A 24513-nucleotide genomic window follows, 5' to 3' on the forward strand; every position below is an offset into this window, starting at 1 on the left:
TATTCTTTTTTTAACTCATATCCATATCCATTGGGGCAAAGGGTACTACATAGTAAAAGCTCTGTTATATTGATTGTTAAATACACTAAGGAAAGGGATATCACCCATGATCTTCAGGTACCAACTAGTCGAAGGTAATATTATATAAATTTTAAGATAATAATCACTTTAAATTTAAATTTTGCTCCTCATGGGAATCGAACCTAGGATTTCTAACACTCTACACTATGGAGACGGGCATTGTATCTTTCTACTTACCTTATATGTTCCTGATATGCTACGATGAAGAGGTCAAATCGATACAGCATATTATTGAAATAAATAATTTAATTTCTCATTTCAGATCCAAAGAACCTTTGAACAAAATTATTGCATAGAATTTTAGGTAGAGTATTGTAATCTCCCATGTAAAATAAGCTTTAGCCATTCTTAGCTTAGGTCAGTGACCACTCGTATTATAACTTTCAGAGTTAAGAAAGTGTATTAAAGTACTTTATCTTTATAACATTTTGAAACATTTTATACGTGGCATATTATTGTCCTACGACATTCTTTGGTTGTTAATACATACACATTTTGCAACCTACGAAACTTTTATAGAATTACATAGGACATGGGGATCGAGTAAATTTTTTTTATAAAATAACATATTTTTAAAAATAAAATTTTTGGATTTGATCAATTAAAGCTAACCAATTCACAAAATTTTAATCGTATTGCGTATTTCAAGCTTTTAAGTTCACTTGTCAAACAGTTATTAGTATTATCTTATTTTAACTTTGAATACATATTGTGTGGATTCATAAATAAATATTGAGTAGCGAATATTTTATTTCTTTCTCACCGACTTACGATGCAGTAGAGATTGCCGATTAAATTCAATAATGACTTCTTTAGAATAAGTCGTTAGCATTTGGTTTTTGGATTTGGTCATTTAAAGCTTATTTCGCTAATCAGTGCAATAATTCAATATTTTTTTGAGTATTTTAAGGATCCTATATATTTGACATAAGAAACTGGAAAGAAATATAAACCGAGAAAAATTAAGGAATACCATCCCATTAGGGGAATTTAAAAAGGAACAGTGAATAATCGATCACACCTCTACAGATCTATAAGTACAACATAAAGTGTTTTTAGTTAATTTCTCTGTGCACGTTGTCATAGAATTTTATCATAAAGCAATTGAAATTTGTACGATATCCTGACTAATTACATATTTAATATAAAAAGTATATACTTTCTGTGACCTTTATCTGAGCCTTTATTGAACAATTAATTATAAAAAAGATCAGTAAATCCATAACAGCAAGATGAAGTTTGTCAGTAAATGTAAACAACAAATATAGTTTACCTTTTAGAGAGAATTTGGAAGTTCTAACTAAAGCACCGGAAGCCAATTTACGTATTTTATCACATTCGGTTAGCTTTCAAATTGCATTGATTTCAATGCATGCAGCCGGTCCATGCATAAATACTCTATAAGGCAATAAATCTTGGTGTGACTTGGGTTTTATATCTACCATATTAAATTTGACGTATATTCAAAGGAGGTGCATAATGCATGTGAATAATAAATCCCAAAATAAAGCCACATTTATGATAAAAAAAGGTTGTCTAGTTTCAGAAAATGACACAGTTGAAATTCTTTAAAAAAATGTTAGTGCCTTTTTAAACCAATATTTTATACTCATGAATAAAATTAATAAGGAAAATTAAAAAATAAATATCATTAAAGAAAAAAAAATTTCTAAATATATTTTTTTCTAAGACTTGTTATTAATTTATTTTACCCACAAAAGTTTTAAAACATAAAAAAATGTTAATAAATATACAATAACTCTCATATCTCTTCCTCACACAATGAGTGAAGTTAAGTAAAACGGATACTTACAAACTGAGCTATAATCTGAGGGTCACTGAAATTTAAAACCCATTATTCAACAAATAAATGAACGACTTAGCACAACTTCGAGTAAGAGCTTTTTAAATACCGAGATACAGTAACATTTACATTTTAAAGCTTTGTAATCTTATCTACACTGTAATTTTAATTTAGAAAGCGCAGCAGAAATAATTAAAACCCTTAACTCGGCCAATCTTTGCGGAGCGGAAATCCGCCCTACAACTTCAGCCCTTTCGAATGAATTTAAGACGCGGAGAGTCGAGTTATGAAGGGGGTGCGGTCACTTACCCTTAATTTATGTGTCCACATTACGCCATTGTCCGTGCATTGCTTATAAAGCCTACACCAAGGATTATTCACGAAAAGTTTTGCTGACAGATTAAACAAAAAAATTATTCACGATAAAACTGGTTTAAAACATAAAAGTTTGGTTGTTAGTAATTTGAAATCAAGTATAACTCAGATTTTTCATTAATGACTACTTTTATAAGTAAAAACCTTAAGGTATTTAATTTGTTAGAGTAAAATAAAAACTATTGAAATGAGTAAGACACATTTCTTATCGAAATACTGTAGAATTTATACAATCTCATACATAACATATTTCTTTCATAACTCTCAAAAATCAGATTTGTTTAGGCCTTTTAGAATAATTTAAGTCTTTACGTAAATCGCTTCACTTTTGATAACTTAAAGTATGTACATATTATATTACAAATTTATCAATATGTTATTATATATAATATATGTATATATCAATTTAAAAGAATTATCATTTAATCGTTAAATAAAAGATGAAAAGAAGATCAGTCTTCAGGTCAGATCAGTTCTTCCTTATAAATATTACAGTGAGGAACGTAAAGTTACATTCATTTCGGTGTCCCTGAAAACCGAACCGCAAATCCAGCATGGTAGTCAAACGCGTTATACACTTAACTATGATGGCAGACAAGTTGTAAAATAAAAGATATAAAGATTTATGAAAAAAATGTCCAATGATACATTCAAACCTTTAAAAAATTGCGCAGAGTAAGACTTTTTAATTCAGATCAACCTACAAACGGTCGTATGGAAAATTTTACAGGCAAAAAGAGAGACTTTGGACAAGTATTACGTTAGACTCCAATGTCTCCTATTTTTCTTCATTGTATTCACGTTTCATGTGCGTAATATATCCGTAATGGTAATACATGTTATCTATCTAATAATGTAAGCAAACTGTTCCGATATATGGCGTGTATTTCATTGACAATGTTCCTGAATTCCTTCTAGCCATCATACAGTTAAAAGCTCGAGTTGGAGCTTCGCTATAATGGGCCGAGTTAGCTTATTTGTTCCGCCACATTAAAGTTTGCCCAGAAACTTATCCACAGTTTGTTCCGTGGAATTGCACTAGACGACTAGACTCTTACTTGTATACTGACTGCCATGAACTCTTTCCGACTCGTAAAATGTAACCACTTCCCCGCATTTCGTATAAAAGTGTGGGTTCTGTTAAGTACACATTGTATGGTATTTTAGATTTATTCGCAGGATGATATACCAGATAATATGACTAAATTACAATCGTCAAAATCTAAATTATAAAAAAGTGAGACATTGAAATGACAATGTTTACAATAATTTGAAATATATTTTGTTCATCTGCGATAGCAAACATCCTGACGATTTGAATTAAAAAAAAATTATACTAGTGCAATAGTACATATTCTCTTGTACGAATTTCATAGTTTTATAATTAAAAGATCACCTTTTTCTCGATTATAGATGGTGCATCTGACTTACCCGTTAATTTAAAAAATAAATCTTGAATATTCATATAAAAAGTCCTCACGTATAGTCCTCACTAACCGTCCTGAGAATCGAACTCAGAACCTCTAACACGGTAGCCTAATGCGCTAACTACTTCACTTTGAAGGCGGAAAAATTGGCTGATATCAATTTAATCCTGATAAATGTGAATTTTCCAACTTTTTTCCTTCAGCTTTAAAAAAATCTCCATCTATTTGTAACTTTTTCATAATTCATCTGCTGTAAGGATGTTCCATCTTTTTCAGTAAATTCTTTAGTTAACATTAAGTTCCAAAATTTGTATTCTGAAGTTATTTTAGTCATATCCAGAGAAGTTAAGGCTGATTTGGAAAAAAACTCCCACTGAGAATGCATTAGGGAATAGTTTTGTATGAAAACTGAAAGTAATTTAGGCCCTCATAACTCAATTTCGGCGGAGAAGTTATCCCAAAAATGAAAAATTGGACGGATTGAATGATGACATCCAATTTTCCACTTGTTACCTAAATTGAATTAAATTTATTTTTCACGCAAAAATCGTCAAAAAATACGCAAACTTTGAGAATTCGATAATTTAATATACTCCTGGATATTTCCATTAAAATCATAAAAAAAAGGTAACGGTATAATATTTATTATGTCGCGCGTAAAATATAAATGCAGTTATATTTTAAAGAAAAACAATTTTGAATTTTTTAGTTAATTCATCGTCTTAAATCGCAATTAAATAATATAATGAACGAAATATTTTTTCTTTTTATGAAGTTTGATTGACATTATGGTTTATATCAAAAATCTATAAGGATTCTAGATTATAATTTTAACGTACCTAATTAAAGATGACCTTTATAATTGTTTACAAGTTCCCGTGATATTTTCAGTAAATTGGCAATTAACAAGTTCAAGATCCTTTTAAAACCATCACATTGTCATCGGAAAATTTCTCCAGGTAGGATAGTAAGAATAGGGAAAGTAAATGTGAAAAAAGTATCACAAACACACACACCAATTGAAAAAAAACTTGAATTTATTTTGTCATTGGTGGGATTCGAATCCGCGTCGCCAGTTTCGCAGTCGAGTGTCTACTATTCAAATTTAAAAAAAATAGTTATTTTGTTCAGGAACGTAAATTAGAATAAAAATAAATTAAATTATTATCACAGCAGTTAACTTAAACCCCAAATAATAATAATAAAAATAAAACTTTGTCCGCCTCCGTAGTGTAATGGTCAGCACGCTCGGCTACCGTTCTGGAGGTCCCGGGTTCGATTCCCAAGGGGGGTAAAATAAATATAAGTGATTTTTTCACTGTAATATTTATTCAATATTATTACCCTGGACTGGTACCTGAAGCGGGGGGCTGACCACCTTTCCTTCATGTGTTAACGATCAATATAACACTGCGTTTATATGACGCAGTGCCCTTTGCATCATTGGGGTGCGGATAAGGGTTTTATTATTATTATTATTGTTATCACAGCAGTTAGCTTAAACCCCAAATAGAGACCCCTTTTTAATTAAAATCTTTAAATACGTTAAAAACGTTATTGAAACATTTTTTAATCATTGAACTCAAATGTCAAATCCTTCAAAACTGTTCGTTTTTCAACAAGTCATAATAATGTGTCTTTTTGACGCTGTCCTCATTATGGAGGCCTTCAGTTTCAAACTTCAAAAGCTCCCCCCGTCTTCGTAACGAATCGCCGTTAGGCGTCGCCGTTACCGCAAGCTACCGGTCGCGGCCGCTCTAGCGCCGGTGGCCGCTAGCGACGTTTAATTTTAATGTCGTTAACTTTGGCAAATTGCCGCAACTCTTTTGTGGATTCAACGTACCTAATAAAGAATTCGTGATAAAAATCTTGAATGGATTAGGATGAAAAATGCTTTGCCGATTACGTTTGACAAATGCCAAGAAATTTTACGTAATCAGGTAGTCGAAATTCTCGAGTTTTCTTTGCTCAGTTATTTCAATGTACATTTAAAATAAAATGAAAACTTCCAAAAACTTTCCAGACATCCTCATATTTTTATAACTTTTCACTCTCTCGTGTTTCAAAAAGTGTGGAATGGTTGTTGTGAAATTTTCAATTTTTTACAGTTTTTTTTTAATGATTTAAATAAAATCATAACTTTAGATAATTTATATATAGCCCCATTTTAATAAAATACTCTCCCATTGGTACTTCGCTGTGATATTAAATGATGCATTGTTTACTTTTAGAAAAAAAAACTATAGAAATTGTTAAGTAACATTCCTTTGGGTACAAACAAGTTTGCGTTAGATTGCCTGGTCAAATTTGTCGCATCTAGCTCGGGTCTATTATGGACGCATAGACATCGAACATTTAAAATTTATCGTAACAAAAAATTAATATTTTAAGAAATTATTTAAAAACATGAGATTTAACAAAAAAAATCTTTTAAACCGAGGCTACATTCATTAAGAAAAATAAATCACGAATTATTAAAAAAAAAGTCTCGCGTCTTGTAATGTCACTTTTTTTTTGTTGGTCAGTGGATAAAAACTTGATTGTCAACTGTAACAGTTAAAATTGTTTTTATAATACTTTTAAATATAAAATTTTATTAAAAAAATCCAATATGAATTAGGCTGCATATAGGAGATTAAAAAATGTTAATACTTATGTGTAATTTATTTCATCAAAAAATAACATTAAGTTTTTATATGAAAGAACTTTATTATTTAATTGCAATTTATAAATGAATAAAAGTCATATATTGTATTGCAAAAGTCTTCTAGATCGATATATTCTATACTTCTAGCAAATATATCAATATACGAGTATTTGGCCACTGACGTATATTTGAATTCAATCAAATGTTGAATTTCTCCTATATGGTTATATTAACCAGGACATCAAAAGGCCCTACCTCCAAAAGGTTCACCAAAAGGGTTGAAGCCTAACAAAATCCAATATATGTGATTCCTTTTTGAACCTTATAAGATGAAAATCTACCGGACATTGTAGGAAATAATATTTTTGTGATTCCGAATTTTTATTTATATTTCAACAATTTCTTCCTCAAAATATTAACATTCTCGCAGCAAAGCATATGGCTGATTTTTTAAAGTTTATTTTATTATTATTAATTAATTTGGTGTTTATTGAAAGATATTCTATTTTATGATAATATTAATAAAATTACACAACAAGTTTTTAGTCTGGTGGAATTTTATTGTACATTTAAATACTAAAAAAATGACTACCAATATTCAACACCATTTTATTTTGATTTTTAAAAAAAGTTTTTTTTTTGATGTTTGATTTACTTGAATAATGTATTATATTTAATATCCAATATTCTGACAGATTTAATCATAAATTTTTGATTCAGGTTCCGTAATATTTCGAGTAATTGTACATATACTTAGTCAGAATATTCTTGGTTTGTTTGGTCATTTCTACATATTATTATTTTCTAATACAAGCCATCTTTTTTTTCTACATTTTTTCTATAAAATTTACTTGGTAAATAGCACTGCTTCTAAAAACTAATTTTGATACTTATTTTGATGCGATCAAGATCGTATGATGATTTTAATGGTGTTGAATGGATTGAAAAAGATCACAATAGATTTTATGAAAACGTGCTATTTACCAACAGTAAATTTATTTAATAAAATTGATGGATATTATTAACACACAGTGTCAATTGTTCATGTATTTTTTTAATCGATAAATTGAATAAAATTGACACACGTAATTGTGATTTAAAAATTCAATAAATTGAAAAATGCGACATATTTGTTAAGGTGCCGTTTAAAATTTTAACACTTTATAAAAGGTGGTGAAAACAATATAATACAAATACTGGAGTCCGAAAATTACAAATAATGTTATTGAATTTTGGCAGGATCCCAATTTAATATATTTCAGAAGCGGAGCCAGTTCACCGTTCGAATGACATGAAATAGTTTTATGCTTCATTAAAATACCTTGATACAAAGAATAGAGTAATCGTGGAATCAATATTCATCCCTCGACTAGGGTGGAATAAATAAGAGAGCCGGGGACTTTAGCAGAATCTAAAATAGTTCCCGAAATCGCGTAGTTTATTTATCGCCGGAGCATCTGTGTTCTCGTATCGAAATCACCCAAATAAAGGCCACCTATTACTTCGGACGTAAAACCGAAAACTTGCCCCGTGTAAACTGTATAAGGCTTTATGATTGTTTAGCTAAAGGAGACTGGAGGACTGGAGGGATGCTTTGGAAAAGACAAATAAAGCTACACAATGTGAGATACTCGAGAGATTACGATTTTATGCTGGAAAAGGGATGGGGGTATTTTCTATTTTGTGTTAAATGTTTATTTGAGAAAAGATTCGGTTCAAGTTATGTTATTCGTATACTGTCCCTGTCTAAGTTTGTTTCTATTTTAAACACCCCTGAAATGTAATTCTTAAATAAGCTCTATTAAAAATATCAGGTAAACATTTCGAATATCAACTATATGTAAGATGCGAAATAGTTTTGTTCTTATTACATATAAGTATACACGAAAATTTCAACATCACACTTTTTTCGCAAGCCTAAATGGTTACGAAAACGAAATCAAGTTGTCATAAAGTAGGGTAGAAATAGAACATCTGTGGTACTCGTAAATGCTATAACCCGAGTCAATCACAGTAACAAAAAGTCAAGTATCATACAGAATCAATAAAAATACTTATTATTACGTATTATTTTTTGACATCTCATCAAAGATGAAGACGAATATGGAAGTGTGGTCATTTACGGGGCTGACGACCACCATGGGCTGGTTTAAGTGATCACTTTACATTTTCTTCATCTTTGATGAGATGTCAAAAAATAATATGAAAATAACTCCTGTAATTGGAGATAATCCAGATTTTGTGAACAAGTATTTGGACACACTCAAAATATTGTAAACTTATTTTTATTTTTAAATCGTTTTCTAACCCCTTTTTATAATATAAGAGAGCGAGATTTCAATTTAAAATAAATTAATTCATATTGACTTACACTTTATCTACAGATCGCCATGCTCGCTGTCATTTATTTCCACATGTACAGTAAACATTTTAGATTTTTGTCACCCTTGATCTTTGCTGCCACTTATTATTGTATAAATATAATAATTAATACCTAAAATATTTTATGAATTGTTATCATTATATTTTTTAAATTATCTTTTATTGATCGAGACTCAAAAGCTTTTATTTTTGTGTGTGCATTTAGGTTATTATTTTGAAAAATGGAAAAAAATGTCATAAAAAAGGAACGTTAATATGAGTTACTAAAGTAAAAAAGATTTATTTTGAAGGTTTCCAGGGATATCTAACATTTTTGTTAAAATTTTATAGCTAAATAAACTTTGCAGTTGAAACTTTTTGAATTTGACAGTTGAAAAACTCGAAATTTTAAATTACTTTCACCCTTTTATTACCACCTGGCTTTTTAAATAATTTCAACAAAGTTTTTCTTTAAATTTATAAAGAGACCATTCTAACAGTTTTATTTAACACAACTTATTAAATTTCAAATATTGTTTAATGTCTCTTGATATATTTGAATCATATCTGTAAAAAAATCATAAAATCATCAATTGAGGATAAAAAATTGTAATAAAAAACTACGGTTTTATTACCGAGATATTTACGTTTTCAATAAACAAGTTTTATTTTGAATATTTATAACTTAAAGATAACTTTTTGGTATGTTAATCAAACACTCTAAATTAAAAGTGGTGTTACACAAAGTAAACAATGGATGTTAAGGGGAGAGTTTTAGTATTAATTTTTGTATTAATTTTAGACTGTTTCTGTTTCGATGGAAGATATTGCCTCTTAAGAATAAGTCTACTGATGTGTTATTATTTAAAAAAAAAGGTTTATTTCAATCAATAAATAACGTTATTCAAGAAGTGATATGATAATTTTCTTTCCAAAATTAGATTTTGTATTGAAGAGTATAGCGCCAAAAGTGTTGTCAGTTATTTTACTAAACTTTGTTTCTTTTTTCTTTCTAGTAATTTGAAGACAAATCATCACGATGGAGCAGTTTGAGCAACTTCTGACGTGCTGTGTCTGCTTAGACCGGTACAGGAACCCCAAGCTCCTTCCTTGCCAGCACAGCTTCTGCATGGAGCCATGTATGGATGGCTTAGTCGATTATGTCAGGCGACAGGTAAATATTATTCACAAAAATTCATCAACTCGCACCTTCTGAAAATACGTCATCAAGAACCCCCTCTAGTTATTATCACACACACCTCTACCAATACCTGAATTTGTTAGTTTTTGTGATCACCTGTCGATAAAAACATCTGTAGTTTTTGAAATTAGTTGCGTACAATAAAACTCAATTAGTGGTCTTTAACAAGTATTTAATTTTCAAAAATTGAAAACTCTCATGACCATGATAATTATGTCAATTTATTTTAAAGAAAACCCATCAATCTTACACATTTCATTACTGAATTTAAATCGAAAACGTAAAAAAAAACTATGATAAGCATAATCGATAAAATTAGGACAGGTGTGTTGAGATGGTTTGGGCATGTGAATCGAATGAGTAAAAAAGCGCCGTGGTGGTTAGTAAGTTAGTTAGAATCGTTTGGTTTTTGACTGAATATTTTTGATCCCATTAATTTATGATTAAAATTAACATACAACGTTATCTTTATTCAGTATCTAAATAAAAAATGAACTAATGTTCCGTGATTAAAATGAACTCTCAGTAGGTTAAGAAATTCTCAACGCTCATTTTCATTTAACGATGTATTTTTTATCAGGAAAACATATAAATAAATATTTTAAATTGATATCTAAGATATTTTTTGTTTAGTTAGCCGAAAATGAATATACAATAACTACTTTTTAGATGATAAGATAGATCAATGAAAAAGTCCTAAGATGAAAATATATAAGGTTTGTGTATTACGTAGGAATCTACCATTAGTTTATTTGAGATAAGCTTATTTAGCTTATTTATTTTCATTAATTGATTTGACAGGCACTTTGTGAAAAAACCTATCCATTTTTTTTTAAAATTTAACTTTAAAATTTAAATTAAATACCACTTATTCTTAAAATCTACTGTTACACGTGTTTTTTTAATTAAAAATATTCATTTATTCACTATGTAATTTTTTTATTCCCATCACAATACATTTCTCCAGCTGAGATAATATATCGGATAAAATATTGATAGAAGTAAATCCTAAGAGGAACAAATCCAGATTTTGTGAATGATTTGGATACACTCAAAGTATGGTTATTTTTATGTTTGATAAAAAGAAATTTGATTTGGGAAAATGCAAACGTTCATCTGACAAGTCTTACAAATATTCTGGAAAACGTGTTTATTACATAATAAGACATAAAAGTTACATTTATTTGATACATAATTAATACAAATTGTAGATTTTCAAGCTCCATTTTTATAGGTAAAAAAGTGAATTTTTCATTCTGTGCGAAGGGTTGTTTCTCGAGATATTTCGTGCTTTTGGGTCGTGTTGAACTTTTTTATTCATATTTGATACGAGCATATATAAAGTTTTGTAAGTGATTTACGGAGAACGCTGGCCATGTCGCGCCGTGAGAAATGCCCTGTCTTCCTGGGTGAAGGGTTGAAATACTGGAATCAATACAGCCTCCAAAGGGTGAATATTGTTTCAAAATATTAGGATATTTTCCCTAAACACAAAAAATCAGAAAAACATATTTTTAGAAACCTCAGAAACATAAAAATGTACTGCTGGTTATCTTTAATCAGTAATATTTTTTTATTGTTAAATCAATATACCAATATCTATTTTTATTTATACATAGCTTATTACAAAAAAAATGGTAAAAGGTTTTGTATATGAACTTTCTATTATTTCGAATGCAGTACCAACATCTTTTATTTTTTCTTGTTTCCATATTTAAAAAAAGTTACATATTATTGCATCGAAATAAAAAATTATTTCTAAATCAGGATTTATCAAAAACATTATGTAAAACGTTACCATCCCCTAATAACTTGTTAAAATAAAAACTTTATTTTTAATGTGTGAAAATAATTCTCGTATGAACTAGAAAATCTATTTAAAAATTAGATGATTTCGATTCCCATTTTTCTTCTCTTACGTCTAGAAATAGATTTAACAAATTCGTGGTTACCCCAATTTTCGGGTGTTTGGTCAAGTGTCTGTGGCAGGTGTTTACGGGTTACTGGGATCATTGTGTGGCCGGGAAGGAAGAAAAGGGAAGAAAGTGAAGTAGGAATCCGGAGGTGGTGGGAAGGAGAAGGGTGAAAGATTGAAACGGGAGTGGTCATGATTTACCGCTAGAATCAAAGATGAATCTGGAGAGTCACTTTCTACAGGATTTAACCCAAAATCCACCTTAAGAAATTTATATGCTAAAGGATTTTCATTTTATATTTATTTAAAATATGTATCCTACCGTATATTGTTAACCCTATAAATTTTCGAATTAAATGAAAACAATGTGTATTATATTGACATTTTTATTTACAGGTTAAATGTCCAGAATGCCGAGCGGAGCATCGCATTCCTTACCAGGGAGTGCAAGGCTTCCCGACCAATGTGACTCTTCAACGCTTCTTAGAACTCCATATCGAGATCTCTGGAGAGTTACCAGACCCGACAGCGGGCCAGATAATGGAGCGGTGCAATGTGTGCTCTGAGAAGTCTTACTGTTCTATTTGCGGCCACTGTGATAAGAAAGTCTGTTCCGAATGCAAGGGAGCTCACATGGATATTTTGCGTAGAGAAATTGCTAGAATCAATAATCAAGTTCGCAGAGGTATTCACCGTTTGCAAGATATCCTCGCAGTTGTTGAAAAAAATATGCTAAATCTTCAAACGAACTGTTCGTCCGTCTCGGAGGAAGTGGATGAGATTAACAGGAGACTCGGGAAGGCTCTCAAAGATCGCACCGAGTTCCTGAGAAATGAAATAGATAGATACCATGGAACAGAAATAAGAAATTTAGCAACACTTAAAGATAACTTAGAATTAGAAATCGGAAACATTTCTAGCAACTGCGATCTCGCGGATAAACATATCAACGAAGACGTAGAATGGGATGATACCGAGCTGATGGATGCTAAGGAAATATTTTTGAAGACTGTGGAGTTTATACGAAATTTCGATTACGAAGCAAGTGATTATAGCAGAAGAGTAAGATTCGTTATGGCACACGACCCTAACCAACTCGTGCTTCACGTCGCCGGGTATGGAGAACTCAACATCAACACTGCCAATACGGGATTCACTACCGGCGGAACAGCCGGAGCCGGAGCCGCCTTGCAGCAATCAGGTGGACCCGGTCTAATGAGGTCTAAGAGTGACCATAGATTGGCGACCCAATTTAGACAGCAGGAAGAATCTCGATATGGTGATAGAGGTTACGGTGAAGGAGGCGATGATGTTCTTGGCGGAAGAAAGTTTGGTGACCGTCGTCCAGCTCCTGCTCCGGTTGAAAGATACAGCGGGTACGGAAGGAGTGGAGGCGAATACGGTACCGAAGACTATGGTTACGATAACGAAAGTAGTCGTCCTCGTCGCTTTAGGTCTAGGTTTGTAAAAAGCCAACAAGGAGATGACTCGGATACGGAGCAAAGCGGGCGTAATGTAAGGTTTAACGACCCGGCCATAAAAGAAAAAGAACGCGTTTTCGATACCGAAGATGTTGCGCGCGGTCCTTTAAGTGGTATATTTCGTTTGACTGACTCCCCGAGAGTGATGAAACGCTTGCAAGAAAGCGATCCATTGAAGAAAAAAGTTAAAGAAATTCCACCTCCACAACCGGCCCCTCAACCTAAACCGGTGCAGAAAAAACCTCCCACTCCCGCTGCTAGACAAGTTAGCGAGGATGATGAGATTACAAAAATAAAAAGAATGAACAAAGGCGCAGGCCCTTCTGAGAGGGCCCCCGAGGCCGAGCGTCCTCCCGCGGAGAGAGTGGCCGCTCTCAAGCGAGCGCCAGAGGAGGAGGAGCGCCGACGAGCGCAAGAGGTGAGTGCGGACGAGGACTGACTCTCATGTTAACCGCTATTTATATTTATTGTAAGGACACATAGACAGATTAATTTTGCTCAATGACTAACTCGTAAGATATTTAGAGATTTAGAAACTTACAATATTTTCGGTTACTTCAACACAACACAAAATAACAACATTTTACTGGACACATTATTTATATTTTAAAATATCGACTACAAACTCTAATGGGACAAAGTGAGTAATGTCGAAATGAAAAAGAACGAATATACTCGCGAGAGTTACCCGATCATGTCACGAGATTCAGTATGTTTGATGATGTTCTCAGGCTTCGAGTGAAGGAGAATCTGACGAGTCAGGAGGTACCCCGCAGCGAGGGCAACAACGCAAGCCGACTGTGACACCACCATCGGCCGCAGCGGTCACTTCTGTTCCGAGAAGGGATTCTCCACCAGTTCACAAGCTCGCGACCAGATCCGAGAGCTCCGAGTCGAGCACATCCTCCGAGAGTGTTCCAGCTGCAGCCATCAAAAACACAGGTGCGGCTTTCACCACAAATGAAATGAAACAGATTTATTTAAAACGAGCTAGTATTGATAATACACCGAACGATGGAAAACCAACACGAAACTATTTATATTCCACAGAACCTGAGAAGAAGGAAACACCGCCTAGCAGTGGAGCGCAGCGCTTCCAGAGTCGGTTTTTGCCGCCTAACAGGCCCACTCCACCACCTCCGGAGCCAGTAAAAGTTGAGGAAACTGATACGAGCTCCGAAGAAGAAACTGATTCTTCCGAAGAAAGTGAAGAAGAAGAAACAACAAAGCAGTTGGAAACCCAAGCTATGGCCAAAACTGATATTGGCCCACTCCTTGCAAGAAGCTCGAATGCTCGTGAGACTGCTCAAGAAAACAAGGCAAACAAAGATGGGTCTCCTACAGTTAGTCGTTCTCAATATGCAAAATCAGAAGAACCCGCAACTACGAGATACAGAACAAGACCTGCTCAAGTTGAAGAAGAGCAGCCAACATCCAGATATGGAACATCTAGTACTGGGAGTGGTTACCAGAGCCGTTTTTTAAACAAAAACAAACCTACTGTACCATCAGCTGAAGAAGATGATACAAAATACAGTTCATCAAGAACCGCTGAATCTGCTGAAGATAAAGAGAGTAAATATCCTACTGGGCGTTCGAGATATCTAGCTTTAAAAGAACGTCGTAATCGCTTGGCGCGAAGCCGCAGTAGTCACACCGGCTTTGGGGGAAACGACGAAGATGAATTAGATGATCCAGTTTCTCCTACTACGGCATCGCCTTCGGCGTATCTTGCTTCAAAGTACGGAACATCGACTTCAGGAGCTAGTGATCTAGCTAGAAGCAGGTCGAGTCACGCTTTGAAATCAAGGGAAAGTTCTCCTGAAAAACCATCGAGTATCGGAGCGGGCGGGGAAAAGGATGGCGCTAGTTCGTGGGCACGGTACTTGAAGAGCAAGTACGGCGGTCGAGCCGGGAAAGAGAGAGAAAGCGCAGGGAGCGCTTCGGGAGCCCTGTCTCCTTCGAGTTCTGCAGCAGCGCGGCGCCTGTCCTTGGGCTTGCCGCTCCGGTCGGCCTCCGAAATGGCCAGCTCTGATGACGACCAAAAAAACGCGGCAGGCTCCCCCATCTCCCCTACAGCAGCTACGGCAGTGGCAGCAGGTAAAAATATATTTTTTTAAAGTTTTTTATATGTTTTGAATTCTTCAATTAATTCCAACTACAATTATCTTATGACCACAATACGTTTCATGTTAGTATTTAAATACGCCTCTGTAGTGTAATGGTCAACACGCTCGGCTACCGTACTGGAAGTCCCGGATTCGATTCCCAGGGAGGGTCAAATAAATATAAGTGATTTTTTCACTCTGGCATTTATTCAATATTTCCCTAGACTGATACCTGAAGCGGAGGGCTGATCACCTTTTTGAACGATCAAGATAACTCTGCGTTTATATTATGCAGTGCTCTAAGCACCATTAGGATGTAGATAAAAGTTTAAAGAAGAAGAAGTATTTAAAACATAATCGTACCTCTTTTACAGGTTTCGCAGCAGCAGGTTCCTCCCCTAGGAGCCAGTATCTGCAGAAACGCCGACAGCTGTTTAAGGTAAAATATACAATTCAATTATCTTATTATTTCTTCTTCTCGTCTTGCTCAGTGTCCAAAATCGTAGTTTTCAGTAACGACTAGGACTTGATACAATTTGAGACCATTTCTTCCACTTTTAATCATGTAGAAGATAGCGTGTAGAGAGAACTCATTGCTTATATAATAATACTTATAGGTTTAAAATGAGCTTTGTGGAATAATATGTTAATAATTTCAAATTCGACGCTTTTATGATTAAAATTAACCACTTTTTGAGTTTTTTTTTACACGACTAGTCTCGAAAACTGCAGATATTTTTATCGACAGGTGATCACAAAAACTAAAGATAAAAAATCAGGTATTGGTAGAGACGGTGCGGTAATAACTAAAGGGGTTATAATGAACATTTGTAGTTTTCGAAACTAGTCGTGTGAAATGAAACTCAAGTGGTAAATTACAAGTGTTTAATTTTGAATAACTCGTTACTCTATTTGTCCTAAAAGTCACCGTCCTTTTACTTATTTTTCGTCAACTGTCCCCTAGTACCAGAAACTTTTAGATTCTTTAATAATTTGTTCCTGGCAAAAGGTATTATTAATTGTAAAATTTACACTCAAATGTTTTGTACTCATTATGTACATTTAATATTTAATTGAATTAATTCGCGATAACATATTTTTACCTTCGTAATATCCGGTGAATTATTATCCTTTCTGTGAAGTTTGAAGTTGAGTGGCCATGCACTGGCACAATACAAATCCCATACACAAATAGGGAGAAAGGCGCCATCTAGCGTTCGCTTTTGAAAGCTTAAATACTCTTCACTGAAGGTATTGGCCTTAATCCACATAAAGGAAGATTCTTCTTAGAACTTGGAGTTCGCCTAAGCTCCTAGTAGCCGTATAAGTATTCGAGAACCAACAAAATATATTATTGTATTGCATTGTACCGTACAAATTAAATGAATCAGGATAATATAATAGGTGAAATTTATTGAATTATGACATTTATTACTATTAAATCAAGGTTTAGTTTATATATAAACATTATCACAAAAGTTCTACTGATTCTTTGTATTTCCTGTATTGTTTTTTTAAAGAGAACAATTTGTGTTTTTATTATTTTCACAAATATTTAAATTTCACACTATTTCTGTAAGCCTAAGCGGCTAATTATTGGAAATAGGTATCAAATTGCGGTAGAGGGGTTCGAACCGAGAAACTCTGACTTAAGAGTCCACGGTACTTACCACGGAACTACAACCCGACACTATTTAAGCATATCATAGGTAGAAAAGTTAATTCCCCATTGATATGGCTACCATAATAATAGTTTAAAAACATCCCTTTCAATATCAGATTGTCAATGTAACAAATATAAACAGTTCCTAACAAAATAATGATTTTTACGTCACAAATAGTGTAATCGTTATACTAGATTTTATTTAAAACTGAAACAATGATTAACTACAGGAAACACAAATAAGAAGTGAGAAATTATAAATTCTTATTGCTGTATTGATCATTGATCATTTCCCCCTCTCCACTCTCCAGTCAGCTTCCAAATCTTGTTTATTTCGTAGAAAACTAGGTATAAATAATTATTTATAATGGCTATAAGCTTTTCGCTTATAGCCATTATAAATAATTATAATGTGAATGTCCGCCTCCGTAGTGTAATGGTCAGCACGCTCGGCTACCGTTCTGGAGGTCCCGGGTTCGATTCCCAGGGGGGGTCAAATGAATAAAAGTGATTTTTTCACTCTAATATTTATTCAATATTACCCTGGACTGGTACCTGAAGCGGAAGGCTGATCACCTTTCCTTCGTGTATTAACGATCAAGATAACACTGTGTTTATAATGCAGTGCCCTATGCACCATTGGCGTGCGGAAAAGGGTTTGAATGAAAAAATGAATAAGCTTTTCATAGGTCATATAAAAAGTATCAGCAGTTTTTTGCCACTAGATGATGTTGATGCCCATATATCAGGCATCACTCATCCGATTCTTTTAAATAAACATGTGCCTAAAAGGGTACATTTCATATTATTTTTTGACATCTCATCAAAGATGAAGAAGAATATGGAAGTCTGGGCATTTACGGGGCTGACGACCGTCATAGGCTGGTTTAAGTGATCACTTTACACAAGTGTGATATTCACCAATTCTAATCATATTGACAACCACACTTCTTAAATTCTTGGAAGTTCTATAAATATGAACCAATTTAGAAACCTTGTTCTTGAATCACTAGAAATCACTAGAGACATCTATTGGTGAGATGTAAAGAAGCTTTTTACTAAGCAGAAACTCTTATATTAGTATGTGAGGTCCGAACCCTGGATTACAATCACACACATGAGAAACTTCAGAAAATACCATTTTCATTTTTATTATTTAAGCTTACAATTTGACCAGATAATTTATTTGTCTACATTTTTGACAAAAAATGTTTTCCAATCCAATTCTTCAATACTAATCAGTATTAATCAGTCTTGATAAAGAAGCGAATAGCTTCGAAACCGGTAGACATTATAATTAAGTTATAATAAAATATTTATAGTGATTTTAAAACAAAGTTACATTTTTATTATAAAAAGGAAAATCACAAAGTTGGTGCTTCAAATATAAATTATATATGGAATTATATATAAAATTTATTACATTTTTTGTAAATATTCTGTTGGTTTTCCAATAAATAAATAAATAAATAAGTTTGTGACATTGCTTTGTTTGTCGTTGCATAATTTATGTGTATTCTGTACCGACGTATGAAAGTGTTTATAATTTAATGAGGAGAAAAGTCGTGTTAAGTTAATTTATAATAACATATTTATAGTGATTTTAAAACAAAGTTATATTTTTTTTTAATTTTCAGGTGGGAAGTCGGGGGAGCGAGCCCGGATCTTTCACCTGGCCCCGCGGGATAGCCGTGGGGCCAGACAACACCATGGTAGTAGCGGACTCTTCCAACCACAGAGTCCAGGTCTTCGATAGCAACGGAATATTCGTCAGGGACTTCGGCACCTACGGGAGCGGGGAAGGTGAATTCGACTGCTTGGCCGGAGTTGCTGTCAACAGAATAGGACAGTACATCATTGCGGATAGATACAACCATCGTATTCAGGTACCCGTTATACCATCTATAAGCTTTTATTACTAATATTTTTAAACATTTATTTTGCGGTTAAGGCTGAGATAGGCATTGTCGAAAAAATTTAGTTTGGGCGTACAAGTCGAATAAGTGATGAAATAACAACATTTTGAGTGTGTCCAAATACTTGTTCACAAAATCTGGATTATCTCCAATTACAGGAGTTATTTTCATATTATTTTTTGACAAAGTATAAGCTTAAATAATAAAAATTAAAATGATATTATCTGGCGTTTCTTATAAAAGAGTTTTTGCTCAACAAAAAAGCTTCTTTTCATCTCACCAATTGATGTCTCTAGTGAAGTTCTAGTGATTCAAGAACAATGTTACAAAATTGGTTCATATGTATAGAACTTCCAAGAATTTAAGTAGTGTGGTTGTCAATAATGGGTAGAATTGGTGAATGTTACACGTGTGTAAAGTGCCTATTTAAATCACTTTAATCAGCCTATGACGGTCGTAAGCCCCATAAATGCCCAGACCTCCATATTTTTCTTCATCTTTGATGAGATGTCAAAAAATAACAGTTTGAAAATTGACTATTTACTTTTAAGCGGGGTCATCCAAAACCATTTTTTTAACTTTAAACATACATACCTATAAGATATCTTATTTTTGTGAATACAATGAATGAAGAAAGAACGGTAGAACAAATTGATGAGCGAATGTTGTTAGTATTAGAAGAAGGAAAGTCCGTGAAAAACTTGAAAGCATGATTAATTTCAAATACTTGGAGGTGGTCAGGTCAGGTGTCGGAATAATTGGCGGATGTGTATGACGAGATAAAGACAGGTGGTGTAGCGTTCTTTTCTCTCTGCGTGATGGTTAGTTACATAGTCAGTTGGTTTTTAAATTTATAGTAAATCTTTTTGTTTTATGTTTGTAAAGATAGTTTATATATGTAACCACTCACTGAAATTATTTTCATATAAAGGCCGTACTCACTATTATGCAAATCTTTTCCAAGATATAAGTGGGGCTATTGGAACCAAACGTTTTATTAGAATTGTCAATGTACTTAGGGATACAACATTGATATATTCTGGACCGAAATTGTACCTTTGAAAACATTTGTTAATAAATTTAAGTTAGACTTACTTACTTTTGATGTAAAAAGCCTATAATATCTAGCAAAGATTTTCTATATAAGCGGCTTTACTTTAGGTTCGAGAAGAAAGGTTGACTGTAGCCTATTCATGGGAACTTCTATGTATCTGTCTAAGTGATGAGAAAACCCATTAAAACAAAATAGGAGAAGAACTGTCATTTGCTTTACAACTTTTCGTTCCACGTCAATACCTTTAATAATTTAAAAAAATAAAAATAATACAATATTTATTAAAAATTTAAAAGATATATGGTCTAATTAACAATGCCCAGATTTTTTGGCATATCTTAGTTATAAGACCACAACGTAAGCGATAATTAAAAAGCCGTTAATGGTATGGAAGGATTTTGAGGTATTTGATTTAAGTTTTGTACTGAGATTTCTTGGTGGAACTGCATTTTATATAATAACTATTTACTTTTATTCCGCATATCGTAGTGGTACAGGAGAAAGTGACCAACTAACAAAACGTAAAATATTCAGGAAGGCCATTTAAGTCACTTTTGCTTGGCAAGAAAATAAACATCACTACAGTTAGTCATTTTTAAGAAGTCAATAATTATACTTCCAAGTTTAAAATCGCATTGGGATTTTTTCAGGGCAATATTAAGCTAGTAAGATATCAAATAGTCAATGATCACGTTTTTGTAAAAAATGTACTTGATCACTTTCTCCTGCATGACTACGATTTACATACTTTATTTTACCAGTGACCGGGTTTTGTCGTTACCGACATTAAAACCAGTCTTATGATGGTCTAATGATCGTTTACGATGAAACTTGGTCACTGGGCAAATAAAATATTCGGGGGAAAATTATAATGTTGATATATAATTATGTTATGAGATATTGTAGGAAGTTCATATTTTTTGACCTCGTATCGTAGTTCCCACACATTCGTTAGTTCATTCTACGTTGATGAAAGGAAGGTAGAAATGGAAATTAACGTAAGCCTTGCTCTTATGTCAATATAACTGCTCTTGTTCTCAGGTCATGGACCCATCAGGCAGGTTCCTCAGAGCATTTGGAAGTCAAGGTACTGGCGATGGCAAGTTCAACTGCCCGTGGGGCATTACCACCGATGCCTTAGGATTCATCTACGTTTGTGATAAGGAAAATCACAGAGTTCAGGTAAATAAAGAAATACATGTTTATCTAAGCACAGATTATTTTTTTCCAAAACAACAACTGTTTATTTTCTTTGATGTACCGAGTCTCTACGAGCTGCAACAAAAAAAAATTTGATTCAATATATAACATATCGCGCACTCCTTTCAAGAACGTCATAAATCAAAAAACTTGATTTTTCAGGAGAACGTTTTTAATGTTTAAAAAGAAATCACAATGTATTAAAAATAAACATCAAGCCACTTATTGAACTTTTTACTGTGCAACAGATCTTTTTAGGTAAAACCTGAAGTTTTTTCTCCATTTGAAAAATATTTAGTATATTTAAAAAAATAATGAAACAATACCTTTTCATCAAAATGCAAAAACAACATTTTTTGCCCTGTAGCGGGTAAATATTAAGTTTAAAATATTCCGCTTTTGCTGGTATATAGTACATTTTCTGGGCATTCCAAAAACACGCACAACTCAAAATTTACGATTTTTGATTTATGACGTTCTTGAAAGGAGTGAGCGATATGATACCTACATAAAGATAGGAGTCGTAACAATCGGCGGGTATGTATGAGGAGATGCATGAACGTAGAAGAGGCAAAGAATGTTCGCAAAGACAGAGTGGTGTGGCGTTCTTTTCTCTATGTCTACCCTGTGGGGAAGCGGCGTGATAGTAAGTTAGTTAGTGATACCTACATACATAAGGAGTGTATTTTCTGAAATCTTGAACCCGAAATTATTTGAAAACGAGCATGGTTTTTTCAATCAAATATGTATATTTTTCCCCATAAAAACAACACTTTTCACACCATTTTTTTTAAGTAAAAAAATTATAATCTCAAATCCATTACCTTAAAACTATAGTTATTACTAAACTTAAGTATAATTGCGTATCTTGTATCAAATTAACAATTTTCAATATTTTTTTATGTCTGTCGGATTTTAGGAAAAAGGTAGGTGTTGTTTTTTTGTCATAAATTACAAGTAGTCATTTAACAAACGGGTTCTTACCAATATTTATAAGTAAAAAAAACGTTTTTAGGTCCAAGATTTGATTTCCAAGGAGGGGGAGCGGAAATAAAATATTATAAAATAAAATATGATTGATATTTCACATTAATATCAATTTAACATTACACTGACTGGAACGTGAGGCACAAGACAAAAATCAACTATCAATAAAACACTCACTCGATGCGATGCAGTGTCCTATGCGTTATCAGGTGCAAATAAAAGTTGAGAGACGTATTTAAACATTAACCTCTTATACCTCTTTAAACATTTCCAGCGAGATGGGGCGAAGGTTGTCAAATCATTTATAGAAATAAATTTAGGTCGTCCATCAACTTCAAAGCATTCGATCTAGGATTTTCGCAAATAACGTGTCAATAGCAAATATCAATCAAGCAAATGTACCTAATCAAAATGAGCTTAAAACTTATTTAAATAATATCCCCAATTTGAGCGAACAGCGATGGCGTATTAAGCGCTCAATCAAATTGTGTACCTATCCATCACATCGCTTGACGCAAACTTCCATGACTTTGGATAAGCCTCGATGGCTTACCGAAATAGCGTGTTTTTTTCTTTAAATGAATTTTGTATTTTGACAACGTTATAAGTCCGCGTAACGCAATTTTACATGAAATAGATCTTACAAAACAAAAAATGTCTAAAAATTTATCGTATTTTTATGTTTTTTTATTATTTTTATCATTTTTCATTTACGAATAGCTCACTCCTTTCAAGAACGTCATAAATAAAAAAAACTTGATTTTTCAGGAGAATGTTTTTAAAGTTTCAAAATATAACACAATACATTAAAAATAAATATCAAGCCACTTATTGAACTTTTTACTGTGCAACAGATATTTAAGGTAAAACGTGAAGGTTTTTTCTCCATTTGAAAAATATTTAATTTATTTAAAAAAAAATTAAACAATACCTTTTCTTCGAAATGCAAAAATAACACTTTCTGCCCTGTAGCGGGTAAATATTAAGTTAAAAATATGCCATTTTTGCTGGGATATAGTACATTTTTTGGGCATTCCGAAAACACGCACAACTGAAAGTTGACGATTTTTGATATATGACGTTGTTGAAAGGAGTAAGCGATTTGTCATTTTATGGGTACATTTTCAAAGAACATCCATAATAGAGTGATAAAAAAAAAAAAAAATACGATAAAACAAAATCACTTTTATTGCGAGGTTATCGGTTATTTGAAAATTTTGATTTATTCTATCGACACTACACTTTGGCCTACAAATGATATAGCCAATGCCAGGTCATAGGACTTAGAATGCTCAGACTTCCATTCTCCCTTCCTAAAAAAAAAGAATGGGTGCTTTATTTCAGTTGAGACGGCCTTAATATATACAATTTAATATATTGCTAACAATAGTGAAGTGCCGAGTGATATATAAAATTATATTATCCTCGAAAAGCAAAAACCAAGCAATTGTGTATTTAGTTTAAATGAACAAATGTACAAAAAAAATACAGATATCCTTTATACATACAATTTTATGAGATTATTGTGAATGTATTGCCATTTACAGGGCCTACGAGTACAAACCACCATTGGTTGGCTTTAAACATCACTATTTAACATCTTAGCACCCGTATAAGAACACTTTTGAGTTTATTAATGTAAACACGACTAGTTTCGAGAACTACAAATATTATGAACAACATATGAAAATCACGTTGTAGAGAATTTAAAAATTCGCAAAATATACAAACATTGATAAATTTTTATTAAAATTTGACTTGTAGCATTTTTGAAAAACTTATTTCAAATGACTTCCAAATTTTTCACAAGTTGAAAAGAAAGTTAGCGCAAGTTTGTGACTGAGCCTGGCTTAATGTTATAGGGGACGTTTTAATGTCAATTTAGAAAGAATTTACCGACGTCAATCCGGTCTTATATCAAATACAGAGAGTCGGTTGACTTTGATGTCAAAAAAAAATTAAGCTAACTTTGAATCCGGATAAAATGGATTACGAAAAAATAATTCAAATTTCGTTACAATGGCCTCGCTCTACTTGTAAAAATTATTATACGGGATCACTGCAAAATACGTGAAAATTTATTATCCAACAACGCATATTTTTCGCTTTGTTAAATTTTATGCAAATAATCCGCGTAAGTCAATAACGATTCTGTTAATGTTACAAGATTTATTTTACAGCTTTTGCAGGATACGGGGTTTGGCGAACATGATTAATATTATTTATTATGTTTCCAGTAATTTATGGGTTATTTATGCTCAATTTATGGGGATAGATGCTAATAAAAATGAGA

The 24513-nt window shown here is 32.8% G+C and overlaps 1 protein-coding gene across 6 annotated transcripts in view; it reads left to right on the plus strand.

Annotated features, from left to right (window-relative positions):
* Window positions 1–24513, plus strand: part of tn (tripartite motif containing protein thin) — a 127284-nt gene that overhangs the window by 95954 nt on the left and 6817 nt on the right. For 3 of the 6 annotated variants that reach the window (XM_088269863.1, XM_088269865.1, XM_088269864.1), the window contains 7 exons: window positions 9712–9869; window positions 12208–13710; window positions 14024–14234; window positions 14343–15392; window positions 15775–15839; window positions 18701–18949; window positions 21075–21215. In XM_088269863.1, coding sequence (XP_088125989.1) covers window positions 9735–9869; window positions 12208–13710; window positions 14024–14234; window positions 14343–15392; window positions 15775–15839; window positions 18701–18949; window positions 21075–21215 — 3354 coding nt within the window. In that variant the 5' untranslated portion in view covers window positions 9712–9734. Of the gene's footprint in view, window positions 1–9711; window positions 9870–12207; window positions 13711–14023; window positions 15393–15774; window positions 15840–18700; window positions 18950–21074; window positions 21216–24513 lie in introns of all 6 variants that reach the window. The other 3 variants (XM_088269860.1, XM_088269862.1, XM_088269861.1) reach the window with 1 other exon arrangement.

The sequence above is a fragment of the Brachycentrus maculatus genome, unplaced genomic scaffold (assembly GCF_059751285.1).
Source record: "Brachycentrus maculatus isolate JH-2025_06_01 unplaced genomic scaffold, ASM5975128v1 h1tg000367l, whole genome shotgun sequence".
In the NCBI taxonomy this organism is placed as follows: domain Eukaryota; kingdom Metazoa; phylum Arthropoda; class Insecta; order Trichoptera; family Brachycentridae; genus Brachycentrus; species Brachycentrus maculatus.